At 40.6% G+C, this 18,599-nt stretch overlaps 1 protein-coding gene across 1 annotated transcript in view; it reads left to right on the top strand.

Annotated features, from left to right (window-relative positions):
• LOC144785334 (uncharacterized) overlaps nucleotides 1-18,599 on the top strand; it is a 148,558-nt gene that overhangs the window by 111,601 nt on the left and 18,358 nt on the right. The window contains exons 50-67 of the mRNA XM_078664298.1: nucleotides 110-248; nucleotides 5,515-5,633; nucleotides 10,292-10,441; nucleotides 10,530-10,700; nucleotides 10,786-11,092; nucleotides 11,205-11,281; nucleotides 12,131-12,218; nucleotides 12,324-12,441; nucleotides 12,761-12,884; nucleotides 12,971-13,107; nucleotides 13,205-13,460; nucleotides 13,551-13,793; nucleotides 13,884-14,060; nucleotides 14,252-14,397; nucleotides 16,248-16,338; nucleotides 16,444-16,833; nucleotides 16,916-17,042; nucleotides 17,967-18,085. Of these exons, the coding sequence (XP_078520424.1) occupies nucleotides 110-248; nucleotides 5,515-5,633; nucleotides 10,292-10,441; nucleotides 10,530-10,700; nucleotides 10,786-11,092; nucleotides 11,205-11,281; nucleotides 12,131-12,218; nucleotides 12,324-12,441; nucleotides 12,761-12,884; nucleotides 12,971-13,107; nucleotides 13,205-13,460; nucleotides 13,551-13,793; nucleotides 13,884-14,060; nucleotides 14,252-14,397; nucleotides 16,248-16,338; nucleotides 16,444-16,833; nucleotides 16,916-17,042; nucleotides 17,967-18,085 (2,979 nt within the window). The remainder of the gene's footprint in view (nucleotides 1-109; nucleotides 249-5,514; nucleotides 5,634-10,291; nucleotides 10,442-10,529; nucleotides 10,701-10,785; nucleotides 11,093-11,204; nucleotides 11,282-12,130; nucleotides 12,219-12,323; nucleotides 12,442-12,760; nucleotides 12,885-12,970; nucleotides 13,108-13,204; nucleotides 13,461-13,550; nucleotides 13,794-13,883; nucleotides 14,061-14,251; nucleotides 14,398-16,247; nucleotides 16,339-16,443; nucleotides 16,834-16,915; nucleotides 17,043-17,966; nucleotides 18,086-18,599) is intronic.

Raw genomic sequence — 18,599 nt, 5'->3', positions numbered from 1 at the left:
TTGCGTTGTTAATTAAAATTACTATAAACAAGGACTGCAAACCAATACATGGTTATTCCACTAACTAAATAGTATCATTCATAACATCCTCCCCCTTGTTCCATCACAGAGTGCCATTGACATCCTGGGGTTCAACCAAGATGAGAAGCTCGCCATCTACAAGCTGACTGGAGCAGTTATGCACCACGGAAACATGAAGTTCAAGCAGAAACAGCGTGAGGAGCAGGCTGAGCCTGATGGCACAGAAGGTAGGGCATGCAGTGCACTTCATCAAAGAGAAAATCATCAGAAAATAAAATGCTACTGTATTGCCCAGTAATTAAAACTAGAGCCTGCCTATAGAATAGATGAAAAAACAAGGTGAGATGGGTTTGAAGATGGAAAGCTACAAAGAGCAGAGTGATTTACAGTGTAAGAGAAAGATGTTTTTTAAAACGAGACATAGGATATAAGGACAGGTTGACAGAGAGACAATAGTACTTTATTGTACAACAAAAGAAAATGATAAGTGAAAAGCAGAGGAAAATATTCACTTCTTATTTATTTTAAACAAATACATATTGTGGCTTTTACATTGGTATTTATTTAGGACATTATATATCCTTGCAAGGCCTAAAACTAGGCCTGGGTGAAATTTTGAATATGCCAGAGAAATCTCGGTAAATTCACGTTAATCTTGTACGTGGATTACAGATAATTACTCCTGGTTGCATAGTCTGGGGGAAAGTCCTACAGCAAGAGCACATTTAGCAGGTATGAGGGGCTGCTTGCACTTGCTAAAAGTCTTCTGCTGCATTCAGTACTATTTTGTTGTGCAAAATACAATGTCATGTCCATTTTGAGCTACAAGAAATGAAGCTAAATGCTGTTGGGGGAAATCCCACCAAGAGCACATTTAGCAAGCATGAGCAGGTCCTCAAGCTCTCTATTCGCGTTCTATTCGCCCCATTGCGACCATTTGTATTCTTGCACTAAGAAAGAGCAATAAATGCATAATTATTCTTCTCTCTTAATTCCATTTAATCTTGTGGAATTCTTAGGCAATTGTGTGTGATTAAACTACACAGGTTACATGAGTTACACCCACCCTACCTAAATCACTTTTTCGACTGTTGAGAAAGTATGTTTACTTTACTTAATGCTTTGTAGCCCTGACAAGGACATAGGAGATTCTTCCTTTGCATCACGGGCGACCTTGAGGTTCATGGTTCAAAGCGTGTTTGATGTAGGTTGTCTTGTTTCTGAGGAAGTTGGGCACTGTGCATGAAGATAGGAAACAGACTGGAGGTGTTGTGTGAGGCTTTCGGCACACAATTGGAGAGTGTGCCAAACAGCCACAGCGGTTGATGCAGGTCCATACCAAATATATTTTGTTAAATGTTTTATATGGTGCTGCTGTTTATCAACTACAATTGCCACATCTTACTGGTCCTCACACATTTGTGATACATATGCAGGAGTTCTTCTAATAATGTTCAATGGTGCTATGGCTGTGATAGTAAACAATCAGTTGGCAACCAGCATATAATAAGACCACGGGCGCTCAGCAAACAGTATCGAGAGGTAGTTGTACTGCAGTAATGATGGTGCTCAGGTGAGGAAGGGTTAGTTGCCAGTTCCACCCGACAGTCCCTTCAAAGAAGAGGGTCGAAATTCTATACAAATCCTTTCCGAGCACACATTAAGTAATCGATGATCAATAACAGACTCAAAGTCTCCAATATTCAAGCCCACTTTTAATCCTTAGACATCCGTTCAGGGACATAAATAATTCCATATTCAATTTTTATCAATACAGCTTCATCAACAGCATGGCTTAGTTCCTCAACATCACAACTTGATAAAGTCAATTCGTCAACAGTGCAGTTTCCTACACCCAACACGTGTTTCGTCGTGTGTTATCTCACACCTCGACTTCTTCAGGGCTGAGACCAAAACCGGTAATGCTGTAATCCAAAGTTATCGTTCCGCAGTATCCACAAAAATCTGTATTGTCAACAAATAATATTCTGAAACCCCAGTGTAATCGACTCACTGAGTCAGTCCACTCATAGAGTCGGTCCAAATTATTAGTCACGGGGCAATAAGCATTGATAACATGCAGTATGGTGCGTCCGGAGAGTAATATCTGGCATGCAACCTGTGATGACTGGCATATTTCACACAATAACCTATTTCATTCTGGACTATTTATTATAGGAAAAGTCTAACAATGCACAGATATCTGTCAATGGTGTGTAAATGGAGATTGACTCTTTGTATGTGTGCCCTGGATATTATATTGCCTTAACTTTAAAAGTAACAGAGCACTGTACAATATTTAGAATAAAGATCAAGTTTCAAGTTTATTTTATTCATGCACGGCTAATAAAAACCATTGCAAGTGTGTAATGAGAACCGTTACTAAAATGTATAAAACATTCAAAAATACCAACTTAGATCTAATGGCCAGGAAGTTAGAAAATATTCAGTTGAATAATAGAATGCAAATTTCAAATGCATCTCTCAAGGGAATAATTAGTAAATAAACGAGGTAATGAATACTATAAAAACAAATTCATCGTTGTTGCAAATAGATCTGACAGCCTTCGATCAATGTGTTACCCCAGACATTTTTTGTCTCTATAATGAGTTAAGGTATGGGTAATTTTGTGCGTTTGGAGCTCTGTCAGCTATTTCCATCATTGGTAAAGTTAAAGGGCTGGTGCGTTGAACGATGAGTCTGTTGCGTACTGAAATAGTTTTACACTGGTCTTTCCTAATTTTCTAGCATGGAGCCCTGAGGACAGATTTGAAGCCTTCAGATGATGATTTGAACTTTTAGTGGGCGTACAGCGTCGTTACTTGTAAATCAGTGCTTCATGCTTCATATGTTATAATACAGGAAGATCGAATAATTGGAATTTTACGTTCCAAGGAAGACCAGTGGAGCGACAGCTCTTAAAATGTTGTCAACTTTGACCAGGCTGCATGCAGATAGCTTGAGGGTGAAGGTAATTTAGCAAAAAGTCTGCGGCTGTCTGAAATGTAGGCTTCCCTTATTTGATCCATGCTTGACGAGAAGATTCCGGCGGTAATCAATTACAACTGGGCAGATACAGAGTAGATATGCCAAATTTTCTCGTGATTGACTACACACCCGACACTCATTTGAGACTGGGCGCAGGGACCAAGATGGTGATAGGTCCAGGGATGAGAAAGTTCTCATCCTGATGTGGCAATACTTGATTTTAAAAAATGCCCCACGAAAGTGTTGGTAAGATATTTTTGCATTTTTTTGTTGTCACTCCTCTGTATGAGATAGGCATGCTTTCTAGCGTTCAGGGTCCGGCGGTCTTGCAGAAACAAAGCTTTTACAATTGTTCTGTTTAACAACATCTTCAAAGTTTGGTGCTAAAGAGATTGGGTCCAAAGTGTGGTGGCTATTTTCAGTTTTAGTGCTTAATGCAGGGTGACAGACCAAGGATTTTAATAACCTGGAAAAATTGTTTCTGCTGTCTCTTGCCAGATTACATTTTTCAGCATTCCTTCTTTAGCAGCACGCGCCATATGTAAGTATTTGAGAATACAGGCCTTTTGTGCCAGGGCTTGAGCATGTAAACTGAATTCATTTTCCTGTTGTTTACTTGAGTGTTGGAGTGGACCTTCAAGGGCCTGACTGATCGTGTTTGATGCTTTCCTGGATATTATCCCCTGAGAGCTGATCCCACCTGAGACTTGGTCAGAGTTCTTTATTGATGTAGGAGGGGTCAAGGCCTGGCTTGATAAGTGCCAGGGCCTTGCTTGATATGTGATCACTGATTAATAATTGATCATTAATGGCCTGAAGTTTATTTAGCGGAGAGTCTGGAAAACTGGTGAGAGTTTGGGACAGGGCTCATTATAGAGTACAATGAGCAATTTGTAGTATCAGCTAAAGACGTGCTGGGTTAGAAGAATGCTCAATGGGTTTTTCAGTGTCCTGTGGGGCTTTAGATGTGCCAACGGTGTTGGTGGGCTCTCCTTTTGCAGGGTGAAGAAGTTCTTCATCCTAGCACACGCTCTGCCGCCTTCTAGATTTTATCTTGCTTTTTATTCTGTCTTCTTAGATGGTTTCTTTTTCGTGTTGTTAGTTGATCGAGAGGGGGACTTGAGTCAGGGCTGTTTTCAGGGCCCATCCTTTGAGATGCCTAAGGTGTTGGATTTACTTGGCGTTTTTCGTCAAAGGGTGTGTGAGAATTTGATGTATTTGTGATGAATTGAGGAATTCGCTTCGGTGAATGAGGTTCTATTTCTACTTCAAAATGAATCTGTTTTTATACTACTTCTTAATTGCAACACTTTTATGTCTGGAGACATAAGAAGAGCACACCTAATAAGCCGAATCAGTCACTCCCTTGCCTTTTACAAGATAATGGTTACTGACAAATTCATACTCTAGTAACCTGTTAACTGCAAATGGGCATAGGAAATGAATGTGATTGTAAAAACCCTAGAATGGTCGACAATATGTGATCAATTAAACTGTGATGGCCAATATGGCAATGTTTACAAGTTAAAGTGTTTACACAAATTGTAAAATTAGATGATGGAGCAAAAGACAGGTTGATTATAAAGTAGAGAGGTACCCCTTAAACAAGTCAAGGGAAGTAGGGTTAGACAACCAAGTAAAAGAGAAGTTCCCTTGAACTGAACTATAAATAAGATAACATGAGCTATCCACACCTAAATTAAAAAGATTTATGACAAATCTACAAACTAAGCAGCAGAAAAATCACAATTTATTATGTATACATACAGTAAAAACAATAAAATGCATTCGGTATTAGACAAAACAATACTAAAATTTAAATGAAAACATTTCATAACTAATCACAACATTCAAATATGACCCGCATAATTGGAACACAAAGGACAGAAACAGTAAGACATAGAAATTGTAAAATACTAATCGTATATTCGAACTCCTGTTGTCTAACATCGATGTCGGGTACTCAAATAACAAATGTATCAACAACGATGACAGGAAAGCGTCTACGCGTTTCGGTGGATTTTTCAGATTCTGGCCACCTTTCTCAAGACTTTGTTCAATGTCTATCGTAATCAGAGTGTCATTAAAAATATTCCTTTGAAAGAATCATAGGTGTTATATCTAGTAGATTTGAGATAACATCGCCAACCACAGAGCGTTTAAGAACGTCTCGTTGATCTCGTAAAAAGCCAGAGTATCACCTATATATATGGCTGTAAGGAGGTGATATAACTGTCAAGTCAGGCCGGGATAATTGCCGCGAAAACTGCTCGTATTTCAATAGTTCAGGGCACGGCCCTATCTCTTCTCTGTCTCCCGTTGCAGAGATAGATCGCTTATAAATAGGGTCCTGGCTCCCAGCTTCTACGTGTATCGTGGCAAAAGACAGGTTACCCGAATTGTAAAATTAGATGATGAAGCAAAACAACGGTTACCCGAATTGTAAAATTAGATGATGAAGCAAAAGTCCGTAACACACTCATGCCTTTCATTTCTACCTGCAGTTGCTGACAAGATTTCTTATTTGATGGGTCTCAACTCAGCTGACTTACTGAAAGCATTGTGCTACCCAAGAGTCAAGGTTGGCAATGAATATGTCACTAAGGGGCAGACTGTTAATCAGGTAAATTTTCAATATTTTGTTTGCATTTTTAACATACTCATGACATATTGGAATCAATAAAACAATAAAATGTACTTCTTTTAGAAAAACAGTTGCACTGTGGCAAACTTCCATAAAACTTAAGTGAAGGCAACCCAGTACCACTTTTATGAATGATCAATTCTGGCACTGAAGTGTAATAAAATAGGTAACAAATGCACTCCAAAAAAGCAAAGGTATCTTTAACCTTCTAGAGTACCAACAAATAGTCTCTTTATATCCTATGTACAGGAAATTTCTCTCACTCATCCTTAAAAATGGTTATGTGGGAACTGTATCTCAAAATAACAATTGTTGTTCCAATATTTCTGAACTGTATTTGAAACAACAAAATCTATTCGACAAAGACCGGCATTACATATTAGCAAGTTTTCCTGTCTGATGGAATCTAAAGCAGACACTTGATTTATTTGTAAGAAATGTTGATTTCATCACTGGTCTCGTACATGCACTTCGACCGCTGCTGCATTCACTCTTCCAGCCCAGTCCTCCATGTGAAAAGAAGTAGTGGGTGAACGCTCAGGCAGGCATGCATAGAGGAGCAATTATTACTATTCTCTCAGCAGATTTTCTTTGCACAGGTGAAACAAGTGAAGTCAGCAAACATGACGTATTTTTGCAAATATCAAAATGTCCCAACTTCCCACTTATACGCCGGTGCGACAAAAACTTCACCCACTTCTAAAATATAGCTGCTTAAGGGCTAGGATATATATTAAGGTTTTCATTTATCACTTAATTAAAATGTAATGTGACGAGAAGCAGCATGTGCTATTGTCATATGAAAAATAACAGTCACTGTTCCCCTACAAAGATTCACTTTGCAAAGAATGTTTTATACCACTGCTCCTTTTCCTAATGTTGGGCAATCCAGTGATTTGCAAGAAAAGAGTCTGAGTTGACCCATGGACACAATGTACCTATTAATATCTCTCAGCAGCACCTGACACAGGTAAATGTGGCAGGCAGTGGGGTGGGGCGGGATGGGACCGGGGGTAAGTTGACAGGCGATGGAATAGGTATAATTAAATAAATAATTAACACCTATTCGTTGTCTGTCAGCCTACCCCCTACCGCGCCCTACCGCATCCCACCGCCCACCACGCTTACCTGGGCTGGCCGCAGCTGATATCTCTACTTTGAGCTCTCAACCCAACATAGTAAAAAATCCTCAACTTATCATTCTGGTCTGCATTCTGTTGTGAAACTACAGGACTCTTCAGTTGCTCTCACTACAGGGTCTCCTTTCTAAGGCCCGATAACTACACCTCAGCAAATGTATTATTACCAGAGTTCCTGGTAACTCTTGGGGGGAAGGCAGACACACCACGAATTTCAAGCAGCACTTTGAGGGTTCCCTTTGACATGAGGAATTACCAGGGGGACCAGTAATTCCGGAACCTTTTGTCCCAGTAATTCTTCAATTTCCTTTTGAACTTTCACCCAGGTTTTCCAGTTTCTTTAAACAGCAAAAATATCAGAGTGAATCAAAATGCATCCACAGTTCCACAGTCCCCCAGCAAATCTTGTAATTCCTATGAATGTGGCAACATATGTTAGTTGCACCAATGGGTTTTAAGGGGAACCTTGTATTTGAGGTAGTCCAGTTAAATAATAACCATCATATTAACATGCTTTCTGAACACTTCCAGACTGTAAATGAAACAACATAAAAACAGAAAATAAAATAGTTAACTACCATATGTATTCTGCCATTTGACTCCCGGTACTGACAGTACTTCCTTACACCCCCTCCCACTTTCCTTCTCTCACACTCCATCTTCTCGCACTCTGACTCTCTCAAAAAACCACCATAAATGTAAGGTTTCCATACCACCGCTTGTGAGCATCCAATATCCATTCTCCAACTGCATAAAACTATATAGCTAATTTATATCAACCTCCCTGCACTCATCATTAATGTGCATTAACAACACCAAAAAAGGAAAAGAGTAAACCTGCTTTATTCTCGTAATAGTGAGGAGCGATGCCTCAGAGGATTGCAAACAACGTGCAGGTACATGGTTGGTAAATTATTTCCACAAGTAGCCCTGACCTATATTGTGAACCGTTTTAAAAACATAAACAGAATAGGTTCAGCACTATAAAATGCATCATAGTAATGAAAACAGTATCTGTGTGCACATTGAAAAACTCCCAGTTCACAGTTGTTTCTTTTTCTTCAAAGTCGTTCATTATTTAATTTCTTGTTAAAATTCAATGACCATAGAATATCCATTTCGTCCCCCAAAGGGATTTCTTCAGGGCTCGACAATATAACAAAGAACTTTCAATGTTACTCACAAAAAGTTTTTTTACAAACTGTGAAACAGACGCACTTACACGCTGCCGGTTACCGAGCCGTAAAAGATGGAAACGAGTACCTCACAAAATGTTTGAACAACAGACCTAAGACAGACTGCCTAACAAATGTCAACATTGAAAGTTTTTGTTATATTGTGGAGCCCTGAAGAAGTCCCTTTGCGGGACGAAACGCGTCGGCTATGGTCATTGAATTTAAACAAGAAATTAAATAAAGAAGGACTTTGAACAAAAAGAAACAACTAAGAACTGGGAGTTTTTCAATGTGCACACAGATACTGTTTTCATTACTAGTGCAGAATCTATTGTGTTTATGTTTGATTAGGAATATGTTCCTGGTTTAGGAGTATAGAGGGGTGTACTCCATGGTTGTTTGCACTGTTATTCACTGCTCACACACTGTAATGTCAGGTGCGGAGTGTTATAGCCTCAACCCTCAGTTTGTTGATATCCAGCTTTACAAACATGATACTGAGACTTAAAAACAACTCTTATTTTCCACCGGAAGCCAGTGAAGAGCCCAAGAGCTGGTCTGACCAGCACATATTGAACCCTTTTCAACTTACTCATAATGCCTATGTCCCGACCCACAAAGACAGAATTGCAGTTGTCCAGATGACTATGACTATTGAATGGTACCATGGATCAATACACAATGGATGTTTTTTGAGAGAAAGGGTAATATCTTCATGAGGATGTTCACAAGGAAGAAGCAATTAGAGACAGCCTGTTTGAACTGCCCTTCTTACGAGAGTTCCAACCCTAGATATACTCCCATGTTTTTTTCAGTTAGGGCAGAGACAGATAAGACAGAGGGCGGGCAGAATGCAGAAGTCCAATGAAAAAGGGATAAGAAAGCAAGAATGTGTTGACCATAGCACCCTCTGTTTTTTTCTGAGTTGAACATCACAGTCTTACCTTGTAAGGTAATTATCTCCTGCTGGGCATCTTCCCATCCATGTCCAGCAGGGCATAAGTGTTAGGTCGTGCCCTCCAGCCTCAATGTCCAACAGTGCACTTTCTTAAAAGGCCTCCCAGACTCTACTGGTGTCCACAGGGCAAGCACAGCCTTGCCGCGACCCCTCCCAGCTACGTTCTCACGTGGCCCCGGAGCCGCGTGTGTCCTCACTGGCCCGGTCCGGACCTATGCCCTGGGGGAGTGGTAACTTCAGAGTGTTTCTCGTCTCTTCCACTCCACTGTGCGCACACCGGTTAGGTTCACTCCATTGGTGGGCTCGGCCTGCACCTCTGCCTGCCACTCTGCTCAGGGTCCAGTGTTCAGCACCACACACTCTGATAGGGAGAGGGACACGGGGCCATCTGCGCCTTATTCTATTGCAGGAAAGGGGCTTCTCCAGCTTCACTCACTGCGAGAATCATTATCTGGTGTCCCGATCTTGCCACTCTCCTTCCTCACCATTATGTTGAGGGTACCTACTAGGCCTGCAGTTAGGTGGGTCACCTTTTCCATAATTGGCTTGAGGCAGCTCCATTCTTCTTTCAGCCTGCTCTGTTGTGAACCTTGGCAATCTGGTCATGTTTTCTGCATTTGGATGGTATGACGATTGCAGGATTATAGTAGGATAATGAAACAAGATGGCAGAGCCGGCAAGAATACCTGCTAGTTGGCCATTTTGCTGGGCACGCCCTCACTTCTATGCATTTCATAATCTACACACTGCAGACGGAATACATTACGATACAAATCACCTGAACAGACAGGATATTTCATCTATTTACTTCACATTAAGAGTACATTTGGTATAGTTATAGTCTTGGGAAGGTGTAACGTGACTTTGTTTTGGAAGACACTCTATCTGTTTTCTTACCTTACTGATTTTGGCACTCAAATTATGTCCATTCATGATGTTTAGATACTCCAGCCTGAGAATGAAAAAGAAAAGCATCCATCCTTAATGCCACCCTCTAAATACAGGTCTTCTAGCATAGCTTGCAGCTAAACTCCCACAGTGAAAAAGAGTCTTTGTTATGGATAAACCAGACAGGTATTATCTGACTATGTGCCATATGATAAATCAAAAAGTTAAAACTGAAACTACTTTAGCCCACTCTGCACCTGGTATTTTCTAGCAATAGGTGCAGAGGACTTTTACAAGAAAACTCCGGTATTGCTTCAGGAGCTCACACCACAGCCTTTCCACAAGCAATCTCCTTAATGTTTCCTTCTTTGGATATGACTATCAAAACGTTTTGGGTCATTTAAACATGCAGAAAAATAACAGTGTACGGCTGACTAGACTGCTTGAAGCTCACCAACGTAATCTTTTCCCCAAAAGGTCTATAATTCTATTGGTGCGCTCTGCAAGTCTGTTTATGAGAAGCTCTTCTTATGGATGGTGATCCGTATCAACCAACAGCTGGACACCAAGCAAGCCAGGCAATACTACATCGGTGTCTTGGATATTGCAGGCTTTGAGATTTTTGATGTAAGTTTCAGATCTTTTGGTGGGTGATGTTTTAAACCATGCCGACACTCTGATCGCAATAACACTGAACACCTGTGTTATGTTTTAGTTCAACACCTTAGAACAGCTGTGTATCAACTTCACCAATGAAAAACTGCAACAGTTCTTCAACCACCACATGTTCGTCTTGGAACAAGAGGAATACAAGAAGGAAGGTATTGACTGGGAATTCATTGACTTTGGCATGGATCTGGCTGCCTGCATTGAGCTTATTGAAAAGGTGGGTGACTATGTAAACATCTTTTGGTTTACTATATATCATTAACAATATACAGAGGACTCATGGAAATATTTATTCTTCTCAGCCCATGGGAATTTTCTCCATCCTTGAAGAGGAGTGCATGTTCCCCAAGTCTACAGACACCTCCTTCAAGAACAAGCTCTATGACCAGCATATGGGCAAGTGCAAGAACTTTGAGAAACCCAAGCCAGGTAAAGGAAAGGCTGAAGCTCACTTCTCTCTGGTGCATTATGCTGGTACTGTGGATTACAACATCACTGGCTGGCTGGAGAAGAACAAGGATCCACTGAATGACTCTGTCATCCAACTGTATCAGAAGTCCTCCCTTAAAGTATTGTCCATGCTTTACACAGCAACTGCTGCAGAGGCTGGTAAATATTTTGTAGCAAAACATGGAAAAAGGCACAAAGGAAAATATGCAAAGTATTCACTCTTAACCAAGTGCCTGATGAATGTATTCTTTTTGCTACGTTCAAATTATAGAAGCAGCTGCTGCTGGTGGAAAGAGTGGAAAGAAGAAGAAGGGTGGGTCTTTCCAGACGGTGTCTGCTTTGTTCAGAGTGAGTAGTATACATAAACTTATGTTTCTGCTGTACATTTTGGGGCACATGCATCAAAGGTTTTTGCGATCGCAAAAAAAATCGCCCATTTGCGATCGCAAATTGGCCTTTGGAGATGCATGAAAGTGTTTCCTATGCGCAATTTAAGAATTCGCAATTATTTGCGAATTCCTATATTGTGATTGAATTTAAGGAATCGTAATTTGCGATTCCTTAAATGCAAAGCTAAAAGCACTTTCAAATAGTGATTTCGCTATTTGGGACCGCAAATTACAGACAAATCAAACTTGTCTGTAATTTGCAAAAATGTTAAAAAATGCACTAAAATGCATTTTTTTTAAAGTTTTAGGTTACACACACACATGCCCTTGGGGCATGTGTGCGCGCAACATGGGTACACATCACCATTTTGCAATAGGGTGTCATTTTGACACCCTTGCACCCTTGAAATTGCATGTGCATTTTGCGAGTACTTACTGGTACTCACAATTTGCACATGCATTTTCCCATTCATTCCTATGGGCCTAAAGGCCCATAGCAATGAATGGGAAGTCATTCCTCAATTGCGACTCGCAATTTGCGAGTCGCTATTAAGGAATGTTTAGGAATCGCTATTTTTATAGCGATTCCTACATGCATAGGCTTTTGCAATTCCTTAATTGCGATTCCTTAATAATTGCAATTAAAGAATCTCAGAAGCCTACCTTGATGCATGTGCCAGATACCCTTCTGGTACAAAGTATGGGACAATATGTCTTCTGAGTTAATTGTTGCTTCAAATTCGTGAAGCATTAACTAAAATATTTGCAATATTTTAAATACACTTATATCACTACAACTACACTACAGGAAAATCTGGGCAAGCTGATGACTAACCTGAGGAGCACTCATCCCCACTTTGTGCGCTGCCTGATTCCTAATGAGACAAAGACTCCAGGTAGAGTGTCTCTCTACGGACTACCCATTCATACCGTATTTGACTATCACTGTGTTGCTTGTGAGCATTAAGTGAACTGATATGAGCTCTATTCTCTGCCTTTAGGTGTAATGGACAATCATCTGCTGATCCATCAGTTGAGATGTAATGGTGTGTTGGAAGGCATCAGAATTTGCAGAAAGGGATTCCCAAGCAGGATCCTCTATGGTGATTTCAAGCAAAGGTAAAAAGACTGCAAAAAGTTTAATAAATCCTGAACCATAACTAAACAATTGCACAGTGCATACTTATATTAAAAGAATGGAAATGTATATGATACCTCTTTAGTTAACAGTTAGCATAATTGTTTTATGAATCATGGGAAAACTAGGTTATGTACTACTGAAGTTAGAGAACGCAAACTCATACACAGGTCCTCTTTCTCGTAAATATGTAAGATAATATTTGTAAGAGCTTCCCATTTAATGAATGAATATTATAAAAAGTTTAAATAAGCCAAGTCATATTATCACAAATCTAAGTTTGAATGCCATTTCTTTAAGGTACAAAGTGCTCAATGCAAGTGCGATTCCAGAGGGCGCATTTATTGACAGCAAGAAGGCTAGTGAGAAACTGTTGGGTTCCATAGATGTGGACCACAGTCAGTACAAATTGGGACACACAAAGGTAGGGAATTATGTAATCACTTCATAAAATGGCAGCTGATAATATTGCAAGAAAGACTTTTCTCATTCACTTCATTCACATTAAAGGTGTTCTTCAAAGCTGGCCTCCTCGGTGTTCTAGAAGAAATGAGAGATGAAAAGTTGGCAGAGCTCATCACACGCACACAGGCGGCTTGCAGAGGGTTCCTCATGAGAGTAGAATTCAAGAGGATGATGGAAAGAAGGTTTTTATTTTTATCAGAACTGATTAATCAGTAAAACTTATATTAATAATCTTAATGGGGACTTCTTTAACTTCTTCTTTATTTCAACCCCAAACAGAGAATCAATAATGACCATCCAGTACAATATCAGGTCATTCATGAATGTCAAAACCTGGCCATGGATGAAGCTTTACTTTAAGATCAAGCCACTTCTGCAGAGCGCGGAAACAGAAAAGGAGATGGCAAACATGAAAGAAGAGTTTGAAAAGACAAAAGAAGCTTTGGTAAAATCTGAAGCAAGGAAGAAAGAACTGGAGGAGAAAATGGTTTCCCTTCTTCAGGAGAAAAATGATCTTGCATTACAGGTTCAAGCGGTAGGTGAAATTTCATACATTTCAAGGATGACTAAGGAAGTTTTATGAACAAAAATAAATGAAACATGTTTGATTGTAATATTCAATTAGGAAAGTGAAAACATGGCAGATGCAGAAGAACGATGTGAAGGTCTCATTAAAAATAAAATCCAACTGGAAGGTAAAGTGAAAGAGCTGACAGAAAGACTTGAAGATGAAGAGGAAAGTAATGCTGAGCTGACAGCCAAGAAGAGGAAACTGGAGGACGAATGCTCTGAGCTGAAGAAAGACATTGATGACCTTGAGCTCACCCTTGCCAAAGTAGAGAAGGAAAAGCATGCCACCGAGAATAAGGTAATGTGATAAAGTTCGATTTAAATCTAAGCATCAACATAGTAAATTTAAGCTTGATTAAAATGCGAGCTGCCCTTCTGTGTGATTTAGGTGAAAAACCTCACAGAGGAAATGGCAGTACTTGATGAAAACATCTCAAAGGTTTCCAAGGAGAAGAAAGCGCTCCAGGAGGCCCATCAGCAGACCCTGGATGACCTACAGGCAGAGGAAGACAAAGTCAGCTCACTGACCAAATCCAAAACTAAGCTGGAACAGCAAGTAGATGACGTAAGTGTCCATGAAAAGAGAAATAACAGAGAAAACCTCAACACATTTCTTGTTATAATGCTGAACCAGTGCATGGAATTTACCAATGATAGGCTCTCCAGTTAAGTGGTAATTTTCATCAGTAATTAGTATTAAAAAAATAACTTTTTTTTGACTAGCATAAATTAACCAATACATTTAACATTACACAGCTTGAAGGCTCCTTGGAACAAGAGAAGAAACTTCGCATGGACCTAGAGAGGGCCAAGAGGAAGCTTGAGGGTGACCTAAAGCTGTCCCAGGAAACGGTGATGGATCTTGAAAATGATAAACAACAAAGCGATGAAAAACTAAAGAAGTTAGTGTCAATAGAGAAAACCTGATTTCTAAAAACATGTTTTTGTTTCAGTTTCAATGATGAATATTTGCAACTTTTTATAAATACTATTTGTCGTTACTGGCAATTTTCAAAACAAATGTATATATTTAGAAGACTTCACTTTGGGGATTACACATTAATGAAAAGTATACATATTTTATACATTACATTTCTTGTGTGTCTTTGAATGCGTCTGTTTCCAACACAACAAAGTCTGGACTCAGGAGGCAGAGGTCTGCCACAGACAAAAAGAGGGCACTTACTGAGATGGATGACAGGTTACACAGGGCAGAGAACACAGGGCAAAACAAAAAAAACAGAAGGGGAAGCACACTCCAGGGAAGTGAGAGGAAGGTACAAGAGAAAGAAAGGCATCAGAAGAGGAGTCCATGGAGCTCAGCTGACTGATAAATGAATATAGTCAAAAACATCTTGCTCCATGCACTAAGAAGGGTAGCACCAGGGCCTAGAGACGTGACAGTGTCTCGCTAACCTTGTGTGTCTCACACCTTGAAGAACAGTTTCAGTCAATTGGTGAGATTATCACATCTCAAAGAAGAAAAAAAGTTCATTTGTTGGGGTGTGAGTCCCATACCTTTGAGAATAGTATCATTTACCTGAATAATCCTCTTGTGGCTAAGAACGTGGTTTAAATAAATGTTTTATAAATATATATATTTGTTTTGCAAATTTTCAAGATGCAAGCAGAACAAACAATGACCGCTGGAAATGTACATGGGTTACACGCCAAGAAATGAGATTCACTGTAGTGAGTTAGATTTCAATCCAATATATGTACCTTGGAATGCCATCTAATTTATTGGGTCTGATTCTCATTTCTTCGACACATGATGGCTGCTGTTAGTATGTAAAAAAAACAAAGGACAACCAATGTGGAAGCTGTAGAAAAAAAGGCGACTGCAAGCAAGGGGTAGGGGGAACACAATAAAATCAATCTGTGGCCACCGAAACATCATGCTAGGATAGTTTAAGAAGAGGATTTTGGGTGGGGAAACAGAGATGAGGATAGGCAGATAAGGAGATGTGCTGTAAAAAACATGCTACCACTGACACAATGGCTCTCAGTCCAACTGTTGTAACCTCTTATGGGCCTGTTAATATGAGTTACCGGGAACATTAGGATTATGAGTAACATGGTAATCCCAAGGGCACCAACAGTACCCCCTGGGGACTTCAGCTGCTCAAAGCAGCTGGAATTCCCAGGCAAAAACATGGTAAGGAGTGAAGAATAAACAGGGGAATAGGGTGTGTTAAATCAAATTCACATGGTTTTCCCCATTCCTACTTGGATCATCAAGGTCCAGCCTGTAATTGGGTACTATTAAGTTGTGTAGCTGTATCTACTGGGCCTGGAATTTCCAGCTTCATTACCAGTGTGTATGTAATGAGGGCTAGCAGGGCACACATGGCACTAAGAAAGAAAAGAGATTGGCAGATCAGAATGAGGAGAGGGAAATGGGCTACAGCAGGGTAAAAGGATTTATCTCAAAGACTGCAATGTGAGAAAAAAATCAGTGGAGGCACAAAAGACATAAAGGAGACAGGGCATTAGCTGCGGGCTGCCACAGTCCCCAGGAAGTGGGGGCGAAGCAGAAGCAGGGTTAGTGGGTGATTGTTGAAGCAAGCATCAATTTGATTTATATGCACTGAAGTTATATAGTTTTTTAGTGTATTAATAGTCTTTTCTTATTTTGTGTTAACAGAGTAAATTTTGTTATGTTTAAACCAATAGATCTAAAGCTCTATTGATAAAATCCTACGGTTAAATAAATTACTTGAAAATAACACCATTATTTTCCCCAAAACAGGAAAGACTTTGAAATAAGTCAATTTCAGAGTAAGATTGAAGATGAACAATCTCTTGGAGCCCAGCTGCAGAAAAAAATCAAAGAGCTTCAGGTACTTACATTTGATATACACTTTATTAAGTGAACTGGCATAGCAGAAATGCATATTGTTATAAGTAGAATGCAATTTATAGGATTTAATATTTTAATTTTTGAGGCTCGTATTGAAGAACTGGAGGAAGAAATTGAAGCTGAGCGTGCAGCTCGAGCAAAGGTTGAGAAACAGAGGGCTGATTTCTCCAGGGAACTTGAAGAAATCAGTGAAAGACTGGAAGAAGCTGGTGGAGCCACTTCAGCCCAGATTGAGATGAACAAGAAGCGTGAAGCAGAATTTCAGAAAATGAGGCGAGATCTGGAAGAGTCCACTCTTCAGCATGAAGCTACTGCTGCTGCCCTTCGTAAGAAGCATGCTGACAGCGTTGCAGAACTTGGGGAACAGATCGACAATCTGCAGCGGGTTAAACAAAAGCTGGAGAAAGAAAAGAGTGAATACAAAATGGAAATCGATGACCTTGCCAGCAACATGGAGAATGTTTCCAAGTCTAAGGTGAGACATTAGAATTCAGTCTTCTGATAATGAAGGTTCATTCAGTTATGGATTATAATGCCAATGCAATCTTTTTTTAAAGGCCAACCTTGAGAAGGTTAGTCGTCTGTTGGAAGACCAACTCAGTGAGGTTAAAGCTAAAGATGACGAGCATCAGCGTCTCATTAATGACCTCAGCACTCAGAAGGCACGCTTCCAGACAGAAAATGGTACGAATTTTAACACAAATGTTTGTTGATTTATAGCGCATATCTTTAAAGTTATAGAGTAATGCTTACAAGATTCATAAAGGAGTATTTAGCAATATTGGTACCCTGTTCTAACATGCATGACTGATAGCATTCTTCTCAAAGCACCTCACAATCATCTTTAATGTGATGTATTCATTATGACTGTGGATACTACAAACCAAGGGGTCTATTAGGATGTAGGGCGGATCGCCACCGCCCACATGGCAGTGGCGATCCGCCCTACATCCTACCTGCCCGCCCCCCATTTCCCCCCGCCATATTAGTATGGCGGGGGGACCCTGGCGGACAGAAAGACCGTCTGCCGGTGTTCTGCCGGTGCTCTGCCGGTGTTCTGCCGGTCGACCCCCCGCTAGACACCGCCACCCATATTAACATGGGAGCGGGAAGCAGCCTTTCCGTGGCGGCAAAAGGCATGCAGATTTTGCTTTCGGGGGCCTGTTGCGGGCCCCCAGTGTATTGGAGGGGTGGGGGGTGGACATGGGGAGTACCTATGGTACCCTCCTGCATTGTCATGGACATGGTGGCAGGCACCTCACGGTGCCTGTCACCTTGTGCATGACAATGCACACAGTGCATTTCCAGCATTGCGGAGGGCAGTGCTGTCAGCACTGCCCGCCACAATGCTGGGAATGGAGGATGCCACCGCCACGGTGGCATCCTAATCGCCAGTGTGAGACCCCCGCACCACTGGCAGCCGGACCCAGCACTGCTTTTGTCCGCCCGCAATCCTAATAGGCCCCAAAGTTTCATGCTCTTGGTGTGAGGTGATAATTACTGCACACACACAATCTCAGGAAATAAATCCCAAGAAGAAACAATATGTCAGGAAAGCATTCAAAATGTACATGAAAGGTACTTACATGACTTGCTTGTTCATTAAAGGTGAACTCTCTCGCCAGCTGGATGAAAAGGAATCGTTGATCTCCCAGCTCACTAGAGGCAAACAAGCTTTCACTCAGCAGACAGAAGAGCTGAAGAGACAGCTGGAAGAGGAAACAAAGGTACCTTATTTTGGCCTTTTAAAACTCTGCCCCAAACAAATGTCTTCACAGAATACTGAAGGCCACATTTTGCTGACAGAAACAGCATTTGAAATGAATGACATGCATTTTATGGGATAGTAGCATAAGGGGAAGTAAGAGACAATATTAATGAAGCTCCAGAACATGCATACGTCCCTTTCAAAGCACCACCGCCTTTTCATCCACATCAGTTAAGGTAATGGAATGCAAACTACATTTTCACGCAGTTAAGGAAGCCCACGAAAATAGAGTGGATGAGTTAGTGAGATTGTTGAATGACTGTGGCTTCACTGGGCTCTCAGTTTGGATAGAAAACATATAAAATTAGTCATCGACTGAGATACCATGAGGGAAAGATATCTGACACCACTAGCCGAAGTCTTTCAAATGCTTTACCTGGAAACACAAGTCAGCTAGTGCGTGATGACAGATCAGGTTAGGAAAAGAAACTGTTGCCAAGACAAGAACCCATAGGTTATTGATATTGTTAGGA

Source organism: Lissotriton helveticus, chromosome 10 (genome assembly GCF_964261635.1).
Source record: "Lissotriton helveticus chromosome 10, aLisHel1.1, whole genome shotgun sequence".
In the NCBI taxonomy this organism is placed as follows: domain Eukaryota; kingdom Metazoa; phylum Chordata; class Amphibia; order Caudata; family Salamandridae; genus Lissotriton; species Lissotriton helveticus.
The sequence above is the reverse complement of the archived record's forward strand: the minus strand, read 5'-3'. Positions and strand labels throughout refer to the sequence as shown.